Source organism: Thalassophryne amazonica, chromosome 1 (genome assembly GCF_902500255.1).
Source record: "Thalassophryne amazonica chromosome 1, fThaAma1.1, whole genome shotgun sequence".
In the NCBI taxonomy this organism is placed as follows: Eukaryota; Metazoa; Chordata; class Actinopteri; order Batrachoidiformes; family Batrachoididae; genus Thalassophryne; species Thalassophryne amazonica.
The window spans coordinates 128,290,345-128,315,147 of record NC_047103.1 but is presented as its reverse complement, the minus strand read 5'-3'; the positions used below and the strand labels follow the sequence as shown (position 1 = coordinate 128,315,147).

Genomic DNA, 24,803 nt, shown 5'->3' with positions numbered 1-24,803 from the left:
AGAAGCAGAGGCCAAGAAAATAAATGGCCTGTTCTCCAATGTCCCATCCAGGGTATACTTCCAGCTGAAGGGGAAAACAGCAACCCGCCCAGAACTGAGACTGAGGAATACTGGAGGAAGATCTGGGAGAAGGAGGCATCACACAACACCAATGCTAAGTGGCTGTAGGACCTAAGAGCACAACACAGCCACCTCCCAGAACAAGAACCAGTCAACATCATGAAGACAGACATCCAACAATAAGTCTCAGGGATGAAGAGCTGGACAGCACCAGGGCCTGACATGATCCACACCCAATGGTTGAAGAAGCCAGCAGCGCTCCATGTGTTTCTGGCAGTACAAAAAGATGAGCTACTCGCAGCAGGTACTCACCCAGACTGGTTAAAACACAGGGCAGGACAATCCTGATCATGAAGAACCCCCCACAAGTGTATGAAACCCTCAAACTACCACCTCATTACTTGCCTCTCCACAACATGGAAGCTCCTATCAGGCGCAAGTTGAGTAGGCACATGACTCAACACATGAGCACAGGTCAGAAGGGAAATGAAAACAATACCAGAGGGTTGAAGCACCATCTACTTGTTGACTGAGCAGTACACCAGGACTTGAAGACCAGGCAGACCAACCTGAACACAGCCTGGATTGACTACAGGAAGGCCTGTGATTCAGTGCCACACAAATGGGTACTGGAGTGCTTGGCACTATACAAGACACTGCACTGATAACCTTCATTGGGAACTCAATGGGACCGTGGAAGACATCACTGGAGGCCATCACACAAGTCACTATCAAGCGCAGAATATAGATATACTGTCCTCACTGCTGTTCTCCATTGGCCTCAGTGCTTTCAACCAACTCATCTCATAGAGCAGCTACGATTATCTATTCAGGAGTTGAGTAACCATCAGTCACCTCCTGTACATTGATGACATCAAGCTGTACGCCAAGAGTGAGCAAGACATTGACTCAGTGATCCATCTCACCAGGATCTACAACGAGGATATCAGGATGTCCTTCAGCCTGGATAAGTGTGGCCGAATGTGGCAAAGAGGGGGAAGGTGGTCCTGACTGAGGGGGTGGAGTTGCCAGAATGTAGGATAGCAGACATACAGGATGGCTACAAGTACCTGGGAATCCCACAAACTAATGGGAACCATGATGAAGATGCAAGAAGGTCAGCCACAACCAAATACCTCCAGAAGGTAAGACAAGTGCTGCTGATTTTGCAACCGTGAACAAAATGGGAGCACCCAATAGGTTGACAACAGCGATGTCAAATATGATTAAAATGAGGCACAGCCATGAGTCTTACCAGTTTGAACTTTACTGTTATATTTCTTTTTTCAACTGCTTCCATGTCCTTTGTTTGGGTGTAAATGAAATACAGTTCAAGTTGAAGTTTCGCTTTATTTATCCGTGAAAAAGGAAATTTAGAGTGCAACAGAATGTCCAGAACACAGGTACAACAGAGCATCATCACCAGATGCCCACAGCAAGTGTACACACAACACAAGACACACAACAATTAAAACATTCTTCCCCCAAAAACCAATGACAAAACCAAACAAACAATACACAACGAAAAACTGTCATCATAAACATGGACAGGAATAACAAATAAATAATACAATATTTTTAAAAAATGGCAGTTCAATGCATTCAAATTCCTGATAGCCACAGGAATAAAAGAATCCCTGGCACGACTAGACCTTAACTTAGGTAGCCTAAAACGGCAGCCAGAGAGGAGCAAATTAAACTCCCCAAAGTGTGGGTGCTCAGGGCAGTTCAAAATTTTGGTTAGTCTTTCCTCTGACCCGTTTATCATAAATATATTGTCGCTGTGGTAGCGGTACCCCGACCACCTTAGACGCCACGTTTGCCAGCTTTAAACACTGATAGAACAAAACTATCAGAGTGCTGCACACGCTGAATGATTTCATTTTCCTCAAAAAGAAAAATCTCTGTTGGGCCTTTTTGCAGACAGCATCTGTGTTGCTCTCAAAAGCTAATTTGCTGTTGATGACGGATCCTAAGTACTTGTATGCTGAATGCTGAAGAGATATCAATAAAAAGGAGCCTAGTGTAGCAATATGAAGTCCGGATTGAAAAGACGTTCCCACTAGCTTGGCTAACAGGGAATTCCCCTTTGGCTGATCTAGTAGAGTCCTGGTCTTTAGTTTGAGCAGTTTGGGGGTTCGATCCCACCGCTGTCCTGGCCACAAAGGTCCTTCAGTCACACTAGCATGAGTTTTTGAGGTTTCCACTTTCCAGATGTTTTTAAAGGAAATTTAACAATGTAAGTTTTGCATCCTCAACACCTCTGCCAACCCTGTAAGCAAACTGGAGCTGATCCAGCTGTTCCTCCACCTGCTTCAGTAACTCCTGCTTAACCATCCTCTCAAAGGTCTTCATCATTTAAGCATAAGCATAAAAATTCAAAAAGAAAAAATAATACAGCACCTTCAACTGCACCACAGACTAAAACAGTTAAATGTGGTCTATTAAACATTAGATCTCTCTCTTCTAAGTCCCTGTTAGTAAATGATATAATAATTGATCAACATATTGATTTATTCTGCCTTACAGAAACCTGGTTACAGCAGGATGAATATGTTAGTTTAAATGAGTCAACACCCCCGAGTCACACTAACTGTCAGAATGCTCAAAGCACGGGTCGAGGAGGAGGATCAGCAGCAATCTTCCACTCCAGCTTATTAATTAATCAAAGACCCAGACAGAGCTTTAATTAATTTGAAAGCTTGACTCTTAGTCTTGTCCATCCAAATTGGAAGTCTCAAAAACCAGTTTTATTTGTTATTATCTATCGTCCACCTGGTCGTTACTGTGAGTTTCTTTGTGATTTTTCAGACCTTTTGTCTGACTTAGTGCTTAGCTCAGATAAGATAATTATAGTGGGTGATTTTAACATCCACACAGATGCTGAGAATGACAGCCTCAACACTGCATTTAATCTATTATTAGACTCCGTTGGCTTCGCTCAAAATGTAAATGAGTCCACCCACCACTTTAGCCACACTTTAGATCTTGTTCTGACATATGGCATAGAAATTGAAGACTTAACAGTATTCCCTGAAAACCCCTTTTTGTCTGATCATTTCTTAATAACATTTACATTTACTTTAATGGACTACCCAGCAGTGGGGAATACGTTTCATTACAGTAGAAGTCTTTCTGAAAGTGCTGTAACTAGGTTTAAGGATATGATTCCTTCTTTGTTATGTTCTTCAATGCCATATACCAACACAGTGCAGAGTAGCTACCTAAACTCTGTGAGTGAGATAGATTATCTCGTCAATAGCTTTACATCCTCATTGAGCACAACTTTGGATGCTGTAGCTCCTCTGAAAAAGAGAGCCTTAAATCAGACGTGCCTGACTCCGTGGTATAACCCACAAACTCGCAGCTTAAATCAGATAACCCGTAAGCTGGAGAGGAAATGGCATCTCACTAATTTAGAAGATCTTCATTTAGCCTGGAAAAAGAGTCTGTTGCTCTATAAAAAAGCCCTCCGTAAAGCTAGGACATCTTACTATTCATCACTAATTGACGAAAATAAGAACCCCAGGTTTCTTTTCAGCACTGTAGCCAGGCTGACAAAGAGTCAGAGCTCTATTGAGCCTAGTATTCCTTTAACTTTAACTAGTAATGACTTCATGACTTTCTTTGCAAATAAAATTTTAACTATTAGAGAAAAAATTATTCATAACCATCCCAAAGACATATCTTTATGTTCGGCTGCTTTCAGTAATGCTGGTATTTGGTTACGTTCTGTCTGAGTTCTGTCTGACGTATCGTTATCTTTGGCTGCTTTCAGTGATGCCGGTATTTGGTTAGACTCTTTCTCTCAGATTGTTCTGAGTTATTTTCATTAGTTACTTCCTCCAAACCATCAACATGTCTATTAGACCCCATTCCTACCAGACTGCTCAAGGAAGCCCTACCATTAATTAATGCTTTGATCTTAAATATGATCAATCTATCTTTATTAGTTGGCTATGTACCACAGGCTTTTACGGTGGCAGTAATTAAACCATTACTTAAAAAGCCATCACTTGACCCAGCTATCTTAGCTAATTATAGGCCAATCTCCAACCTTCCTTTTCTCTCAAAAATTCTTGAAAGGGCAGTTGTAAAACAGCTAACTGATCATCTGCAGAGGAATGGTCTATTTGAAGAGTTTCAGTCAGGTTTCAGAATACATTATAGTACAGAAACAGCATTAGTGAAGGTTACAAATGATCTTCTTATGGCCTCAGACAGTGGACTCATCTTTGTGCTTGTCCTGTTAGACCTCATTGCAGCTTTTGATACTGTTGACCATAAAATTTTATTACAGAGATTAGAGCATGCCATAGGTATTAAAGGCACTGCGCTGCGGTGGTTTGAATCATATTTATCTAATAGATTACAATTTGTTCATGTAAATGGGGAGTCGTCTTCACGGACTAAGGTTAATTATGGAGTTCCACAAGGTTCTGTGCTAGGACCGATTTTATTCACTTTATACATGCTTCCCTTAGGCAGTATTATTAGAAAGCATTGCTTAAATTTTCATTGTTACGCAGATGATACCCAGCTTTATCTATCCATGAAGCCAGAGGACACACACCAATTAGTTAAACTGCAGGAATGTCTTTCAGACATAAAGACATGGATGACCTCTAATTTCCTGCTTTTAAATTCAGATAAAACTGAAGTTATTGTACTTGGCCCCACAAATCTTAGAAACATGGTGTCTAACCAGATCCTTACTCTGGATGGCATTACCCTGACGTCCAGTAATACTGTGAGAAATCTTGGAGTTATTTTTGATCAGGATATGTCCTTCAATGCGCATATTAAGCAAATATGTAGGACTGCTTTTTTGCATTTGCGCAATACGAGTATCTCTAAAATTAGAAAGGTCTTGTCTCAGAGTGATGCTGAAAAGCTAATTCATGCATTTATTTCTTCTAGGCTGAACTATTGTAATTCATTATTATCAGGTTGTCCTAAAAGTTCCCTGAAAAGCCTTCAGTTAATTCAAAATGCTGCAGCTAGAGTACTGACAGGAACTAGAAGGAGAGAGCATATTTCACCCATATTGGCTTCTCTTCATTGGCTCCCTGTTAATTCCAGAATAGAATTTAAAATTCTTCTTCTTACTTATAAGGTTTTGAATAATCAGGTCCCATCTTATCTTAGGGACGTTATAGTACCATATCACCCCAATAGAGCGCTTCGCTCTCAGACTGCAGGCTTACTTGTAGTTCCTAGGGTTTGTAAGAGTAGAATGGGAGGCAGAGCCTTCAGCTTTCAGGCTCCTCTCCTGTGGAACCAGCTCCCAATTTGGATCAGGGAGACAGACACCCTCTCTACTTTTAAGATTAAGCTTAAAACTTTCCTTTTTGCTAAAGCTTATAGTTAGGGTTGGATCAGGTGACCATGAACCATCCCTTAGTTATGCTGCTATAGACTTAGACTGCTGGGGGGGTTCCCATGATGCACTGTTTCTTTTTATTCACCTCTTTTTGCTCTGTATGCACCACTCTGCATTTAATCATTAGTGATTGATCTCTGCTCTCTTCCATAGCATGTCTTTTTCCTGATTCTCTCCCCTCAGCCCCACCCAGTCCCAGCAGAAGACTGCCCCTCCCTGAGCCTGGTTCTGCTGGAGGTTTCTTCCTGTTTAAAGGGAGTTTTTCCTTCCTACTGTTGCCAAGTGCTTGCTCACAGGGGGTCGTTTTGACCGTTGGGGTTTTTCTGTAATTATTGTATGGCTTTTGCCTTACAATATAAAGCGCCTTGGGGCAACTGTTTGTTGTGATTTGGCGCTATATAAATAAAATTGATTTGATTTGATTTGATCACCAAGGAGGTGAGAGTTACCGGTCAAAACTCATTTAGGACCTTAGGGTTCTTACACTCAGCCATAGGAATGATTGTGGAGTGCTTCCAGATCTTTGGCACTGTTTGCTTCTGGGGTGACTGAGTGAAGATCTCTTTGAAGATCTCACTCAGCTGACCAGCACAGGACTTAACCACTGATGTTGTCAGGGCCAGAGCTTTTCCTAACCTTGGTTTGATAAATAATGATTTGACCATAGACACGTCAATATCAAAACCAGGGAAATCACTGACCAAATTCTCCCTCATATGACTGATTTGTGCACTAAAATCGTTGTTAGAAAATCTCATATAAAAGCTATTTAATTCATTAGCTAACATCACATCAGCATTAAAACCATTTAAAAACAGTGTCATTGCCTTTATGCAGGCCTGACATTAGTTTCATTCCATCTCACACAGATCTGAGATCAGATTCACTGATTCATGGCCTCAGTTTTACTCTTGTACTGAAATTTTAAAAATTTCAGTTCGCACAACCTTCCTAATTTCAGCATATGCCTTCATGTCACCGCTATTAAAAATAGTCCTCTTTTCACTCAGCAGATGTTTCAGTTCTTTAGATATCCAAAGGTAACTGCATACAGCATCTGTCAGTTCATCAATGCTGCTGGATGATTCCTGAAAAACGGACCAGTCGGTACAGTCAAAACAGCCCTGTAGGGCCAAAGTGCTCTCATCGTTCCACACCTGAACCACACGAGCCTGCACGTCGTCTCCATGCAGCACAGGTCTGTATGTAGGGAGAAGATGCACCACATCGGATTTTTTATTTATTTACCAGTTTTCACCGGGAATTATATGTATGATCAAATATATATAAATAAATCAAACATCAGAATCAGAATCGCCTTTATTGTCATTGTAATTTACATTACGAGATTTGAGTGCAGCTCCAAAAAGGTGCTTTCCGTGGTGCAAGTAATTTTTAGCCAAATAAAAAATAGTGAAATTTAATGGTAAATTATTCAGAGTATATGTACAACTAATATAAACATAAGGTAAAATAAAATAAAATAAAATAAAATAAAATAAAATGTGGACCAAGTAAAATGTAAAACGAGAATTATATACAACTGTGGAATCATATTGCACAGGAAAATTGCACATGGTTTACAGATATTGCACAAGAAACTTGAAAGGTGCAGATTAGAGTGATTTGTTTTTGTTCAGTACAGTGATCGCTTTGGGGAGAAAGCTGTCCCTGAGTCTGTTTGTCCTAGTTTTGTTTGACGTATACCATCAGCTGGAGGGTAGTAGGTCAAACAGGTGGTTGCTGGGGTGGGATGTGTCTTTGCTGATGCCGGCAGCTCTGCTGAGGTAGCGAGAGGTGGCAGTGTCTTCCAGGCTGGGCAGAGAGCAGCCAGTGATCCCCTGGGCTTTTTTGATCACCCTCTGCAGCTCTCTCCGGTCTGCTGCTGAGCACCCCCGTACCACACTGTGATGCAGTACATCAGGATGCTCTTGATGGTGGCTCTGTTGAACAACACCAGCAGCTTCTCCTCCAGATTGGTTCTCCTGAGCACCCTCAGGAAGTGGAGTCATTGCTGGGCTTTCTTCACCACCACTATGGTGTTGACAGTCCATTGGCTTAAGATGTAATTTCCTCACACACTATTTCTCTCTCTCTTTTGCAACTGCAGTCATGGGTTTTTTGTCTCTCATAAAAATATGCTCATACTTGGTGCACGCTCACATTAAGATTTCCAATTCAATTTTTAAAGTGAACCTACTCTGAGTTGAACAAACTGACTCAAATCAGCTGTTCTGGAACGGAAAACTCAAGTGTTTCCCATCTCAGAGTAAATCCACTCAGAGTTGAAGCTCTTTTCTGAAACAGGCTCTGGATGTTGTGAGGACGTATTTGGCCGTCCCACATATTTGAATGTATGTTGGAACATGAAGCGTAGCCCATTTACATCAGACATTTGCTTTGTCAGATGCACATGCAGACATTCACATCAAACCATATCTCATTTTTCCATATCAGAATCCAGATCCAAATGTCACATGCTGTGTTTCATTGAGCAGGCTGTTGACACATTCTGTTAAAATCCACGAGGGGAAGGGAGGAAGAGTGGGCATAATGCAGAACAGAGGAAGGGATGGAGGGAGCAGAGAAGAGGAGGGTAGACTTTCCTCCCTGTTCCCACATCACTTTCAGTTTGAACCCTGATGCCTCTCAGACGCGGCTCTGTGCGGGACAGTCCACAGCGTCTGGGGTCAGGTGAGTGGGTGACTCGGTGCCACAATTAAAGAAAATGGAGTAAACATGCAGGCAGCTAAAATTTTCAGAGTCAAGATGAGTGCTGACAGCTGTTTTCCTGTTTTCATCATGTTTTCAGCATGTGATGCAGAAATAACAATGATACAATCACATGATATTTATGCTGTGCATTTTATTTTATCGTCTGAGGCCAAATTTAAAGTGCGATGTGCATGTTTTGAATTGAAATGATGTTTTGTACATGTTATTTATCAGCCAGTGAGTCTCTCTGGTTGTGACTATTTACATTTGTGCACAGCAACAGGCAGAGGGACTGAATCCTTATCAACATGTGCAAACAGTGCACCCCGCTGGTGTTTTTGTGTGCATGTGGGCTGTTGTTTTTGCACCTTATCAGGAGCAGTTTGCGCCGATCAGCGGGTCGACACAAAGGCACAGCTTCATAACAACCACTCGCCCTGTTCTTCCATTACTCCAGATCTCAGCTCCTGTCTTCTCACTTCGTACTAACATTTAAACATCTCTCATTTTCGCATCACAGTTTAAACTGAAACACAATCAGAGTACTTGGCATACTGGAATTAAACTCAACACTGCACGTAATGGAGTGTAAAATGGTCCATTGGGGCTCTGGAGGGGGGCCTAGTTTTCAGCTGTGAATGGGGGTCTGCACCTACCCACACTAGGGTGATTGGGTTGCCGGAAGGTTGATTGAGTACCGTCAGGTGTTAAAGAATTTCTGCGAAGATGTTTCGAATATTTGAGACTTCAATAATGAAGGAGCAACCAGGAGTCAGACAAATCGATGCAGAGAGATTTATTTTGAGAAGTCAGTAATACAGCATGCAGTGACCGGCTCACATACCGTATTTACTCCATCAAAGCCCCCTGGATTTTTTGGCACATTGCATGTAGTGAAATTGTGAATTCCTGACAGAATAGAGTTAAATGAAAATGAAATAGTTCCAACTCACTGCCCCGAAATCTCATCAAGTCTGTTCTGTTTTCCATGTTGCTTATGCATCCGCAGTGCCTCATATTCAAGACATTTCCCTGTCATGCAAACTCCTGCCACTCTCTTTTCGTGGAACCATTTTAGCAGCTTCTCTTCCTCCCCAGTAGGGAGCCGTTTTACTGTTTTGGCCAAGGTTGAAAGCTTATTCTTGTTCCTACACCACTCCCAGATGCATTACATATGCCAAGGACGCAATAAAGTCATTGGTGTTTATTTGTTATTTATTTATTGACAAACTGGAGATCCTCTGCCCATATTTGTTCCTCAAAGACAGCCATTTGTTGATGCTGTTTTTGTACCAAATCATGGTTGTTGACAACACCCATTTGAAATAACATCATTTAATTTAGTTAGTTAGTTTTTTTTTGTTTTACTTTGTTACTGGCCCCAAATTGCCTATGTGCTATCTATTTCTCAAATGTGTTGCAAGCATTAAATGTTGGAATGGATGTATATTAACAAATAGAATGAAGTTGACCACAGAAAAGATAAAGTAGTTTGGGTTAATACTGTTACCTGGCTGTGGCAGAGAGGTGGTTACTTTCAAGAGGTGTGGATAGACTGGTTGTCTGCCTGGATGGTTGCTATCCAGGACACAAGATGGTTCCATAGTATGGTGGAGGGGAGATGATGCACAGCACAACAGTGCATGCTCCCACACCTGACTTAAATATATATTAACAATATTTGTCTTTGTAGGATTTTCATGACTGTTGAAGAGCCATCACGTTGCCATTATGAATACATCCGCTGGTGGCTGTATAACGACGGCACCCTATGACTCCAGAATCCATTTAAAAGGCCTGTACATCGCTTGTGAGGTCGTTATTGCTGTGTTGGCCATCGTAGGTAATGTCCTTGTATGTGTGGCAGTCACCTGGAACAAGAAGCTTCGCACAGTCACTAATTACTTCCTGGTGAGAAGCATGAGATCTGTTGTTTAATTTGGTCACAAATGGGTTGAAAAGTGTGCCTGTGGAATTGTTAATGATAAGGAATCCTTATGTTTGCAGATATCGTTGGCAGTAGCAGACATCCTGGTGGGTTTGGTGGCCATTCCCTGTGCTGTGCTGACTGACCTGGGCCGTCCTCGCTACAACCTGCCTCTCTGTCTGCTCCTGCTCACCATCCTGATAGTGCTCACACAGGTAAGGACTTTATGTGACCTTTGACTCCTTTGTTCAGGAGTATAATTTCCCTTCTGGAATCAGCAAGGGAACCATGGAAACCTTGACAAAAGTTGCTTTGGGTGATTGAAAGAACAAACAAATTTAGTAACCATCAACTAGAAGAGGCCATTTTATTACAGAATAGTTTTTTTTTTTTTTGATTGACCTCATGAGCATCAGCCAAGCAATGAGAGCTTACCTGTGCAGAACTATGAGGACAGGCAATAATTGTAGTTGCTGGTGATTGTGGAATGAGAGCACAATAATGACCTATGATTGGAAATATAGTGGTGGAGAAGAAAGTCTTACATAGGTCCTTGCACCCACTAATACCGGTCCTTATCCCCAGATTCTGGAGCTCCTCCTTGAGGGGCAGTCAAAGCCCATACCCATTTACAGCTGAGTGAACTGAATTAAAGTAGATGAAGAGCGCTATCTAAGGACACAGACAGGTAGTGTGGATGTGGTCGTGGAGAGATGCATGGAAAAATCCGTAAGATGAAGTCATTAATATTGAAGACACTCTGTACTAGTACCCATGGGGGCATGAACACAGTGGCTGCACGGTGGCTTAGAGGTTAGCACTGGTGCTTCACAGCAGGAAGGTCATGGATCGCTTCTCACCCTTTCTGTGTGGAGTTTGCTTGGTCTCCCCATGTCTGTGTGAGTTTCCTCCGGGCACTCCGGTTTCCTCCCACAGTCAAAACCATGCTTATTTAGGCTGCTTTCTCTGCCCCTGACCAAGGCAGCGTCTACATCTGGACTTGTCCCCGGGCGTCAGACTGTGGCTGCCCACTGTTCCTAGTGGTTGGATTGTGTCTAACTGTAATAGACCTTTTACCCAACTTCCGTATATTTGACTGGAAATATGCAATCATTGTGGAAACCTTTTTTCCAGCAACAAGTAAACAAATACAGTAAAACCATAGAAATCGATGCATAAAACTCACCTAAACTGTCATCGTCTAACCTAGATATTTGCACTCACCGGTCAAAAACAAATTAAAGCCCCAATGCTTTTGTATGGTTTTCTATGTAATAAACACTATAAATACTGGATTTTGTATAAAGGATTTTCGCTCACATCGGACAAAACGTTCTGTCCAGCCTCAATGCATTTTCATTAAAAACCTCTCGCATGTACGGACAGAGCAGTCTGGATCAACATGTTCAGTAGCAGAGGTATGAAATTAAGTTCAGCACTGACACTCGCCAATTTGAGGAAAGTGGTAACCCTATTTCCGTGATTAAAAGACCAATCGTTTATTTTTTTTGAAACCGTGCTCAGACACGGGACCGCAGCCTGACGTGCACCTGTTAAACCAGAGACACAAAGGCTGTGATTTGGCACTTTTCACTCATTTCCCATCATATTTTAAACATTTTTACAGAGCACACGCCATTTTGGATCAAATCTATTTGGCATAAAAGTCCGCAAATATGACAAATTTCACAACAAGTTGGAGAATGAGGAATGGAGGAAATTGCACATCGTACATCTTACCTTTGATTTGGAGGTACAGCAGATGATTGCAGAAAGAAGAGCTTGTTGAGGGACAAATTAATCCATAAAAAATGCATAATGCAGACTTCAGACAACTTTATTGATCCCAAAAAGGCCTTTATGCATAAAGACACGACAGATAACTTTAAAAGTGCCACAGAGGTACAGAACTGTGGATTACAAAAAAAAAACAAAAACTGTAGAGACTTTTAAAGTACCACTCTGCAGCGGACTTACAAAAAAGAGTGAATCGACTAAAATGTAATCTTTTTAATGGTCCAATGCTGTTGCCGCCGCTGTCTTCTTCTTCTTCTTCTTCTGGCTAGTGCAATCTGACATTTGACCTCAATAACCATCACCCAATTGATTGACCTTCATCTGACCTTGCCTGGGCAATTTTGGAATCCACCCAAGTGTGTGCCACATTTGTTGACAGTCAGATTCGTTGATCTTTGCCAATTTTAATTTCCATAATGACAATCTTGGGGTCAACCTTCACTGACATTCAAAGTTTGGCAGAAACTGATAAAAAGGACCTGGGAGGATTAGGCCAGCAAACAGACAGACAGATATGATCTCTTCTTTGCCCATCAAATTTCACCTTGCTGGGCAATTCTGGAATCAACTCCCATGTGTGCATCACATTCAATGTAAATCATAGTGCAAAACTTAAATTCAGACCTTTACCCTTATAAATATTGGCCTCAATGTTTGACCTTTGTCAAATTTGACATTTCTGAATCCAAATCCATATTTGTGACATGTTTGTTGAAAATGAATGAGAAATATAATTTATAATATAGATATAATCTTGACCTTTGACCCCAATGATCATGACCACTGACAAAACAAACTCTTTCAGGACATTCCAAATATCAAGCTTGGTGAGAATTGGCCAAACAACCTGGGAGAAGTAAGGGAACAAACAGACAAAGGAAACACTTTACCTTTGACCTCAGTGAGCTTGACCTTTGTCAAAACAAACCCCTAAAGGGCAATTTTGGGATCAACATACTTGCACACAGCATGTTTGGTGGAAATTGGCCCTGGGACCTCAGAGGAGTAGTGGAACAAATAAACAAAAGTTTCTCATATTATCAAAAGATGACTTCACAGGTCATCCCTGTGCTGTGTGGAGTGGAGGAAGACTCTTGACTTTTTCCAAGTGAAAACTGGTGTTCTTCAGGGGTGTGTTCTGGCTCCTACACTGTTCAATGCTTGCATGGACTGGGTATTGGGTAGGGTTGTGGAAACCAGTGACTTGGATGCATTTGTTGGTGAGGAAAAGTTTATTGACCTTGATTTCATGGAAAATGCTGTGATCTTTGTAGAATTAATGGATGGTCTGATCGCAGCACTTGAGAAGCTGCATGAGGAATCGGAGTGTCTGGGTTTGAGATTGAACTGGATCAAGACTACGATTCAGGCTTTTAATGATGTCCTGGACTCAGCCACCAGAAATGCATCTGCATGTGGTGAAAGCGCTGAACTTGTAGAGACAGCATTTTAGATTGAGTGTTGCCTGGAAAAAGTTTATGGAGTGTTGAGGTCAATGGACAAGGGTGTTTGGTGATGCCGATAACTTTGCAGGTGAACGTAGGTCCAAGTGGTTACGGTCATGGGGCTGCCTCTCTTGCTGTATGGTAGACTTGGGCACTAACTAGTGACCGAAGACAGCGACTTGATGTCTTTGGTACTCAATGTCATCAGAGGATCCTTGGGTACCACTAGAATGACTTTGTATCAAACAAGCAGTTCCTTAAAGAGAGTAAGATGAAGAGTATCACTTGCATTGAGAGGGAGCGTTGGCTTCAAAGTTTTGGCCATGTGCTCAGTTTCTTGGAGTATGATCCAGCACGTGGGTGCCTGATTCTTGAGGAGCCCAGCAGCTGGAGAAGGCCAATGGGCCACCCACTTTTCCCTTGGTTGTGGCAGATTGATGGTTATTTTTGAGATATGGGAATAGACTGGTTGTCTGCCTGGGTGGTTTGCCATCTAGGACCCAAGGTGTTTCCATGGAGTCATTGATGCTGCAAATCACAGCATTAACGCATGCTCCCACACTTGACTGCCATAAAGTCAAGGCTCTTCATGAAGGCTCTTCATGGGCTGATTGGCCCATGAAGAGTTGACAATTATTTAGAAGACTTACTGAATAAGGGCAGGATAGAGTGCATTTTGTTTCTGTTCAGGATACTGTGTTTAAAAATGTCTTTCTTCTTTCAGAGCTCTATTCTGAGCCTGTTGGCCGTGGCGGCAGAACGCTACATGGCGATCCTTCTGCCCTTCCAGTACCAGCGCATCATGAGTCCCAGGAATGCTCGGCTGGCGCTGTTCATTACTTGGAGCTTGGGTGTGGTTTCTGGTTCTGTGCCGCTCATGGACTGGCAAAAGCAAAAGGCCGACTATGAGTAAGACAGGGTGGAGGGAGGGGGATGAATGGATGAACAGATTGTTGGATGAGTGAGTGAGGGAGCAAGAAAAAGAAGTGCTGTAGCAAGATAAAGCATAATGACGGACAGGTGTGATGATGTCTCATGTCTTTCCAGATATTGTCTCTTCTCTTGTGTGGTGGACATGACCTACATGGTCTACTTCAACTTCTTCTGTGGCCTCCTGTTGCCACTTGTGGCCATGTTTGTCATCTATGCACACATCTTCGTCACCGTTCGCCGCCAGCTAAGGCGCATCACCATATGCCGGGAAGCGGCAGAGGTCAGGTCGACTTCTGTCAGCAGGACTACTGGGACTGGGATTGAGAACAGTGTAACTCAGGGCTCAGCAGCTGGAAGAACCACAGGAAGAGGAAGTGGCACAGAGGTGGCGGGTGTGACTGAAAAAGCTACGGCCGAAACGGATGCCGAGTCTGGAGTTGGATCTCTTATTGAAACTGATACGACCACAGTCTTTACAAAGGCAAACATCAGGAGCTCCAGTCCCACTCAGTGTCTATCCGCACCACCCAACGAGGGAAAATCAGGCACACGTGTGCTCCACGAGGCCCGTAAGGCCACCTCCCTCTTCATGGTGCTCTTCCTCTTCATGGTGTGCTGGATGCCCATCCACTGCATTAACTGCATCACACTGCTCTGTCCGCAGTGCGACGTACCCATGTCACTCACACTGGCCGCCATCTTACTTTCGCATGCCAATTCAGCTCTCAACCCTCTCCTGTACGCGTATCGAATGAAGTCATTCCGACGCACACTCACAGGGATGTGTTACCAGAGCTCAAGGTTAAACCAGCAGTAAAGAGGTCAATAAAGTCTGCTTATTGTCTTAATCAGGCATTTAATGTACACAGTTAGGTCCATAAGTATTTGAACAGTGCCCCACCTTTTGTAATTTTAGTTCTGTATACCACTGCAATGGATTTAAAATAACATAATCATGGAGTGGCTGTGTATGTGAATAAGAACATGGATTATAAAGTAGTAGAAAATATGACAACTGTGATTGATAACTTATTAGAATGTATAACTATTGAAATATGTGAAGGAAAAAATAAAAATGTAATAGTCAGCTGTATATATAGAGCACCAGGTTCTAGTGTTGAAGCATTCACTGACTGGATGGGAGAAATGTTCTCAAAAACCAATCAAAAAGTTGTCTTCATTTGTGGTGACTTAAATATTGATCTGCTTAATCCACACAAGCATAAAATAACAGATGAATTATCAATACAATGTACAGCATGAGTTTATATCCAAAAATCACTAGGCCAAGTAGAATTACATCCCATTGTGCCACCTTAATCGAAAATATATTCACCAATGATATTGAAAACAATACAGTGAGTGGATTACTAATCAGTGACATCAGTGACCACTTACCAGTTTTCATTGTTTATAATAGAAACCACTGGAGGAATCAGCCAGAGGAAAACCTCAAATACAGGTGACAGCGAACAGAGGAAAAGATGAATACACTGAAGTATGATTTACAGGTGCAAAACTGGGAAGAGGTATACAATGAAGGTGATGTTGATAGAGCATATGGAGCTTTTTAAAAAAATATTTACATCACTATATGAAAAAAATTGTTCAATAAAACAATACGGTAGAAAACAAAAATTCAAAGATCGACCATGGTTGACGAAAGGATTACAAAATGCATGTAAAAAGAAAAATACACTATATAAAGAATTCTTAAAACTAAGGACTAAGGAGGCAGAAAATAGATATAAGAAATATAAAAATAAGTTTAATAATATAAGGGTATGTAGGAAGGAATGCTATAGTAAGATATTATATAATAACAAAAATAATATCAAAGGAATATGGGATATATTAAATAGCATTATTAAAAATGGTACAAAACAGCAGAGCTACCCTCAATGTTTCATTGATAACAATATTAGAAAGGAAAATATGGATGAGGTGGTTAATGGCTTTAATAATTTTTTTGTAAATGTTGGACCAAACTTGGCAGAAAACATTCCTGATTCATTGTTATCTGAGGACTGGAATGATAATCTTATAGAGAGGAATCCCTGTTCAATGCTCCTCACAGCAGTGGAAGAAAAAGAAATCATAGATATTGTTAACAATTGCAAATACAAAACATCTACTAATTTAAATGAAACTGACATGATCGTTGTAAAACAGGTCATTGAAGTGATTTCAGAACCATTAACATATATTTGTAATTTGTCATTTCAAACCGGTAAATTTCCCAATGAAATGAAAATAGCCAAAGTTGTACCGCTGTATAAGACTGGGGATAGACACCACTTCACAAATTATAGGCCTGTTTCTTTGCTTCCACAATTTTCCAAAATATTAGAAAAATGATTCAACAATAGATTAGATAAATTCATAAACAAACATAAATTACTTATTGACAGTCAATATGGATTTAGAACAAATAGTTCAACATCAGCTGAGGAGATCACAAATGCCATAGATCATAAATTACATTCAGTTGGAATATTCATAGACCTTAAAGAAGCTTTCGACACAATTAATCATGATATATTAATCAATAAACTTGAACAGTATGGGATCAGGGGATTAGTGTTACACTGGGTGAGAAGTTATTTAAGTAACAGAAAACAATTTGTAAAGTTGGGGGAATATACATCATCATGCTTGGACATTGCTTGTGGTGTCCCTCAGGGGTCAGTATTGGCTCCAAACTCTTTTTACTTTATATAAATGATATTTTTAATGTGTCCAAGATATTAAAATTAGTATTATTTGCAGATGACACAAGTATTTTTTTGTTCTGGGGGGGATTTGCAGAAACTACTAAGGAACATCACTACAGAAATGGGAAAGCTGAAAATGTGGTTTGAGAGAAACAAATTATCATTAAACTTAAGTAAAACAAAATATATGTTATTTGGCAATTGTAATAAAGACATACAAGTACAGTTACAAGTACAGGGGGTGGATATTGAAAGAGTATATGAAACTAAGTTTCTTGGGGTAATAATTGATGATAAATTAAACTGGAAGTGTCATATAAAACATATACAGAGCAAACTGTCAAGAAGCATTTCAGTTCTGAACAAAGTTAAATACATTCTGGACCACAACTCACTCCGCATTCTCTATTGCTCACTGATTTTACCATATTTACACTATTGTGCAGAAATCTGGGGCAATAATTATAAATGTACAACACAACCATTATTCATACTGCAGAAAAGAGCTATAAGAATAATTCATAATACTGGTTATAGAGACCACACAAATTCACTATGCTTAAAATCAAAAATTTTAAAATTTACTGATCTGGTTCATTTCCAAACAGTACAAATCATGTATAAAGCAATAAACAATTTACTTCCTGGAAATATTAAAAACATGTTCTTTAATAGAGTATGGGATTATAATCTGAGGGGGGAGTTTAACTTAAAACATCAGTGGGCACGTACAACATTAAAAGGTTTTTGTATTTCTGTTTGTGGAGTGAGGATGTGGAACAGATTGAGGGTGGAGCTCAAGCAATGTCCAAGCATGAACCAGTTTAAGCAGCGGTATAGGCACAGGAAGGGTGTTGAGGGTTAGGGTGTTTTGTTGATCATTGTTTAGTTGTGTGCACTTTGTTTTTCTATCTTGTAAATATGTAGTATAAAATCACACGCATTGCATATGCATGTACGTATACTCAACAAAAATATAAACGCAACACCTTTGGTTTTGCTCCCATTTTGTATGAGATGAACTCAAAGATCTAAAACTTTTCCCACATACACAATATCACCATTTCCCTCAAATATTGTTCACAAACCAGTCTAAATCTGTGATAGTGAGCACTTCTCCTTTGCTGAGATAATCCATCCCACCTCACAGGTGTGCCATATCAAGATGCTGATTAGACACCATGATTAGTGCACAGGTGTGCCTTAGACTGCCCACAATAAAAGGCCACTCTGAAAGGTGCAGTTTTATCACACAGCACAATGCCACAGATGTCACAAGATTTGAGGGAGCGTGCAATTGGCATGCTGACAGCAGGAATGTCAACCAGAGCTGTTGCTCGTGTATTGAATGTTCATTTCTCTACCATAAGCCGTCTCCAAAGGCGTTTCAGATAATTTGGCAGTACATCCAACCAGCCTCACAACCGCAGACCACGTGTAACCACACCAGCCCAGGACCTCCACATCCAGCATGTTCACCTCCAAAAAAATGAGGTGGGCTTCATAGATAATTGGCAAAGCTTCTGGGGAAAACCTGGTCTTGTTAGGAGAGACGGCATCCATCCCACTTTGGATGGAGCAGCTCTCATTTCTAGAAATCTGGCCAATTTTCTTAAATCCTCCAAACCGTGACTATCCAGGGTTGGGACCAGGAAGCAGAGTTGTAGTCTTACACACCTCTCTGCAGCTTCTCTCCCCCTGCCATCCCCTCATTACCCCATCCCCGTAGAGACGGTGCCTGCTCCCAGACCACCAATAACGAGCAAAAATCTATTTAAGCATAAAAATTCAAAAAGAAAAAATAATATAGCACCTTCAACTGCACCACAGACTAAAACAGTTAAATGTGGTCTATTAAACATTAGGTCTCTCTCTTCTAAGTCCCTGTTAGTAAATGATATAATAATTGATCAACATATTGATTTATTCTGCCTTACAGAAACCTGGTTACAGCAGGATGAATATGTTAGTTTAAATGAGTCAACACCCCCGAGTCACACTAACTGCCAGAACGCTCGTAGCACGGGCCGAGGCGGAGGATTAGCAGCAATCTTCCATTCCAGCTTATTAATTAATCAAAAACCCAGACAGAGCTTTAATTCATTTGAAAGCTTGACTCTTAGTCTTGTCCATCCAAATTGGAAGTCCCAAAAACCAGTTTTATTTGTTGTTATCTATCGTCCTCCTGGTCGTTACTGTGAGTTTCTCTGTGAATTTTCAGAACTTTTGTCTGACTTAGTGCTTAGCTCAGATAAGATAATTATAGTGGGCGATTTTAAAATCCACACAGATGCTGAGAATGACAGCCTCAACACTGCATTTAATCTATTATTAGACTCAATTGGCTTTGCTCAAAATGTAAATGAGTCCACCCACCACTTTAATCATATCTTAGATCTTGTTCTGACTTATGGTATGGAAATTGAAGACTTAACAGTATTCCCTGAAAACTCCCTTCTGTCTGATCATTTCTTAATAACATTTACATTTACTCTGATGGACTACCCAGCAGTGGGGAATAAGTTTCATTACACTAGAAGTCTTTCAGAAAGCGCTGTAACTAGGTTTAAGGATATGATTCCTTCTTTATGTTCTCTAATGCCATATACCAACACAGTGCAGAGTAGCTACCTAAACTCTGTAAGTGAGATAGAGTATCTCGTCAATAGTTTTACATCCTCATTGAAGACAACTTTGGATGCTGTAGCTCCTCTGAAAAAGAGAGCTTTAAATCAGAAGTGCCTGACTCCGTGGTATAACTCACAAACTTGCAGCTTAAAGCAGATAACCCGTAAGTTGGTGAGGAAATGGCGTCTCACTAATTTAGAAGATCTTCACTTAGCCTGGAAAAAGAGTCTGTTGCTCTATAAAAAAAAGCCCTCCGTAAAGCTAGGACATCTTACTACTCATTACTAATTGAAGAAAATAAGAACAACCCCAGGTTTCTTTTCAGCACTGTAGCCAGTCTGACAAAGAGTCAGAGCTCTATTGAGCTGAGTATTCCTTTAACTTTAACTAGTAATGACTTCATGACTTTCTTTGCTAATAAAATTTTAACTATTAGAGAAAAAATTACTCATAACCATCCCAAAGATGTATCGTTATCTTTGGCTGCTTTCAGTGATGCCGGTATTTGGTTAGACTCTTTCTCTCAGATTGTTCTGAGTTATTTTCATTAGTTACTTCATCCAAACCATCAACATGTCTATTAGACCCCATTCCTACCAGGCTGCTCAAGGAAGCCCTACCATTATTTAATGCTTCGATCTTAAATATGATCAATCTATCTTTATTAGCTGGCTATGTACCACAGGCTTTTAAGGTGGCAGTAATTAAACCATTACTTAAAAAGCCATCACTTGACCCAGCTATCTTAGCTAATTATAGGCCAATCTCCAACCTTTCTTTTCTCTCAAAAATTCTTGAAAGGGTAGTTGTAAAACAGCTAACTGATCATCTGCAGAGGAATGGTCTATTTGAAGAGTTTCAGTCAGGTTTTAGAATTCATTATAGTACAGAAACAGCATTAGTGAAGGTTACAAATGATCTTCTTGTGGCCTCAGACAGTGGACTCATCTCTGTGCTTGTTCTGTTAGACCTCAGTGCTGCTTTTGATACTGTTGACCATAAAATTTTATTACAGAGATTAGAGCATGCCATAGGTATTAAAGGCACTGCGCTGCGGTGGTTTGAATCATATTTATCTAATAGATTACAATTTGTTCATGTAAATGGGGAATCTTCTTCACAGACTAAGGTTAATTATGGAGTTCCACAAGGTTCTGTGCTAGGACCAATTTTATTCACTTTATACATGCTTCCCTTAGGCAGTATTATTAGACGGCATTGCTTAAATTTTCATTGTTACGCAGATGATACCCAGCTTTATCTATCCATGAAGCCAACGGACACACACCAATTAGCTAAACTGCAGGATTGTCTTACAGACATGGATGACCTCTAATTTCCTGCTTTTAAACTCAGATAAAACTGAAGTTATTGTACTTGGCCCCACAAATCTTAGAAACATGGTGTCTAACCAGATCCTTACTCTGGATGGCATTACCCTGACCTCTAGTAATACTGTGAGAAATCTTGGAGTCATTTTTGATCAGGATATGTCATTCAAAGCGCATATTAAACAAATATGTAAGACTGCTTTTTTGCATTTACGCAATATCTCTAAAATTAGAAAGGTCTCAGAGTGATGCTGAAAAACTAATTAATGCATTTATTTTCTCTAGGCTGGACTATTGTAATTCATTATTATCAGGTTGTCCTAAAAGTTCCCTGAAAAGCCTTCAGTTAATTCAAAATGCTGCAGCTAGAGTACTGATGGGGACTAGAAGGAGAGAGCATATCTCACCCATATTGGCCTCTCTTCATTGGCTTCCTGTTAATTCTAGAATAGAATTTAAAATTCTTCTTCTTACTTATAAGGTTTTGAATAATCAGGTCCCATCTTATCTTAGGGACCTCATAGTACCATATCACCCCAATAGAGCGCTTCGCTCTCAGACTGCAAGCTAACTTGTAGTTCCTAGGGTTTGTAAGAGTAGAATGGGAGGCAGACCCTTCAGCTTTCAGGCTCCTCTCCTGTGGAACCAGCTCCCAATTCGGATCAGGGAGACAGACACCCTCTCTACTTTTAAGATTAGGCTTAAAACTTTCCTTTTTGCTAAAGCTTATAGTTAGGGCTGGATCGGGTGACCCTGAACCATCCCTTAGTTATGCTGCTATAGACTTAGACTGCTGGGGGGTTCCCATGATGCACTGAGTGTTTCTTTCTCTTTTTGCTCTGTATGCACCATTCTGCATTTAATCATTAGTGATTGATCTCTGCTCCCCTCCACAGCATGTCTTTTTCCTGGTTCTCTCCCTCAGCCCCAACCAGTCCCAGCAGAAGACTGCCCCTCCCTGAGCCTGGTTCTGCTGGAGGTTTCTTCCTGTTAAAAGGGAGTTTTTCCTTCCCACTGTCGCCAAGTGCTTGCTCACAGGGGGTCGTTTTGACCATTGGGGTTTTTATGTAATTATTGTATGGCCTTGCCTTACAATATAAAGCGCCTTGGGGCAACTGTTTGTTGTGATTTGGCGCTATATAAATAAAATTGATTGATTGATTGAAAATTGATTGAGAAGATCGTCTGAGACCAGCCACTCGGACAGCTGCTGAAACAATCGGTTTGCATAACCAAAGAATTTCTGTACAAACTGTCAGAAACCGTCTCAGGGAAGCTCATCTGCATGCTCGTCATCCTCATCGAGGTCTTGACCTGACTCCAGTGGGCAACTGCTCACATTCGCTGGCATTTGGCACGTTGGAGAGGTGTTCTCTTCATGGATGAATCCCAGTTCACACTGTCCAGGGCAGATGGCAGACAGCGTGTGTGGTGTCGTGTGGGTGAGCGGTTTTCTGATGTCAGTGTTGTGGATCGAGTGGCCCATGGTGGCGGAGGGGTTATGGTATGGGCAGGCGTCTGTTATGGACGAAGAACACAGGTGCATTTTATTGATGGCATTTTGAATGCACAGAGATACCGTGACGAGATCCTGAGGCCCATTGTTGTGACATACATCCAAGAACATCACCTCATGTTGCAGCAGGATAATGCACGGCCCCATGTTGCAAGGATCTGCACAAAATTCTTGGAAGCTGAAAATGTCCCAGTTCTTGCATGGCCGGCATACTCACCGGACATGTCACCCATTGAGCATGTTTGGGATGCTCTGGACCGGCGTATACGACAGCGTGTATCAGTTCCTGCCAATATCCAGCAACTTCGCACAGCCATTGAAGAGGAGTGGACCAACATTCCACAGGCCACAACTGACAACCTGATCAACTCTATGCGAAGGAGATGTGTTGCACTGCATGAGGCAAATGGTGGTCACACCAGATACTGACTGGTATCCCCCCCCAATAAAACAAAACTGCACCTTTCAGAGTGGCCTTTTATTGTGGACAGTCTAAGGCACACCTGTGCACTAATCATGGTGTCTAATCAGCATCTTGATATGGCACACCTGTGAGGTGGGATGGATTATGTCAGCAAAGGAGAAGTGCTCACTATCACAGATTTAGACTGGTTTGTGAACAATATTTGAGGGAAATGGTGATATTGTGTATGTGGAAAAAGTTTTAGATCTTTGAGTTCATCTCATACAAAATGGGAGCAAAACCAAAAGTGTTGCGTTTATATTTTTGTTGAGTGTAGTTTGGGTGACATGATCTGTCACTTCAGTACACCCCAACATATACACTGGAAGAACACAACATGTTGGCTGCCACAGGCCAGCGACAGGCCACATTCAATCAAACAGACTTTGAATCTCTATATGAGGAGTGACTGAAAAGTTTTGAGCCATTTGTCTGCAGTTAGCTAAAGAGGTAGAAAGCCAGACTGGGGTGACTGTTTCCCGTACAAGACAATGTACACTGCAGAGGAATGGCATGTATGGGTGTCGTCCAGGAAGGAAGCCTCTCCTAAAGCCCATGCACGCAACAGCCCGACAAGAATCTGCCAGGGCGGCTGCAGCGTCCTTATGGGGGCGCTGCATAACTGCTGCTGGTATCTGGGAGCTGCATTTTATTGATGGTATCATGAATTCACAGACTGAAGGAGAAGATGCTACCATCACTCCGGGCCCTTGGTTATCGTACACTTTTCCAATATATGACAATGATCCAAAACACACAGCAAAGGCCACGGTTGCATTTCTGAAGACGAACAGGGTGAAAGTGATTCAATGGCCAGTATGTCTCCTGATATGAATCCAGATGAACACCTATGGGCAATTCTGAAGAGAGACGCTGAGCATCACTCTGCATCCAGCATCCAGGCTCTAAAAGAGGTCATTCTAGAAAAAGATAGATGTTGAAATATGTCGTTCATTTGTTCATTTCATGCCTAGAAGACCTGGTGATGGCCTTAAAAATCACGGAGGTCATACAAAATACGAGATGTAGTCGTTTTTGTTGTGGGGTGTATTCATTTTCACTTCAACTAATTTGGGTAAAACTTCAGATTTTGTAATACAAGTTATATTATTAACCTTTCTTTCATGTTATGAGCTAAACAAATGTTCTACTGTATAAAACTCACTTTGCACACACTCACTTAACTTTTTCACATTTAGTTATGTTACAGCCTTATTCCAAAATGGAGTGAATTCACTTTTTCCCCCCTCAAAATTCACCCCATAATGACAACATGAAAAGTTTTTTTTTTTTTTTTGCGAATTTATTAAAAATAATAATAAAAACTAAGAAATCACATGTAAAGAAGTATTCACAGCCTCTGATCAATACTTTGTTGATGCACTGTTGGCAGCAATTACAGTCTCAAGTCTTCTTGAATATGATGCCATAAGCTTGGTGCACCTATCTTTGGGCAGTTTTGACCATTCCTCTTTGCAGCACCTCTGAAGCTCCATCAGGTTGGATGGGGAGCACCGGTGCACAGCCATTTTCAGATCTCTCCAGAGATGTTCAATCGATATTCAGGTCTGGGTTCTGGCTGGGCTACTCAAGGACATTTACAGAGTTGTCGTTAAGTCACTCCTTTGATATCTTGCCTGTGTGCTTAGGGTCATTGTCCTGCTGAAAGATGAGCCATCGGCCCAGTCTGAGGACATGAGCGCTCTGGAGCAGGTTTTCATCCAGGGTGTCTCTGTTCATTGCCAGATTCATCTTTCCCTCATTCCTGACGAATCTCCCAGTTTCTGCCACTGAAAAACATCCCCACAGCATGATGCTGCCACCAACATGCTTCACAGGGATGGTGCATGGTTTCCTCCAAACATGATGCCTGGAATTCACACCAAAGTGT

General features: G+C 41.2%; 1 protein-coding gene across 1 annotated transcript; it reads left to right on the top strand.

Moving 5' to 3' along the window:
* Nucleotides 1-9,889: 9,889 nt before the first annotated feature.
* On the top strand, nucleotides 9,890-15,077 carry LOC117514050 (adenosine receptor A1-like). Its single transcript, XM_034174370.1, has 4 exons — nucleotides 9,890-10,069; nucleotides 10,166-10,300; nucleotides 14,052-14,236; nucleotides 14,375-15,077. The coding sequence occupies exons 1-4, from the start codon at nucleotides 9,890-9,892 to the stop codon at nucleotides 15,075-15,077; spliced, it is 1,203 nt and encodes a 400-aa protein (XP_034030261.1).
* Nucleotides 15,078-24,803: the final 9,726 nt, after the last annotated feature.

Coding starts and splice junctions, on each gene's coding strand:
- LOC117514050 (XM_034174370.1), top strand. CDS start 9,890: ATGAATACATCCGCTGGTGGCTGTATAACGACGGCACCCTATGACTCC. Junction 10,070..10,165: donor CAGTCACTAATTACTTCCTG/GTGAGAAGCATG, acceptor TTATGTTTGCAG/ATATCGTTGGCAGTAGCAGA. Junction 10,301..14,051: donor TCCTGATAGTGCTCACACAG/GTAAGGACTTTA, acceptor TTCTTCTTTCAG/AGCTCTATTCTGAGCCTGTT.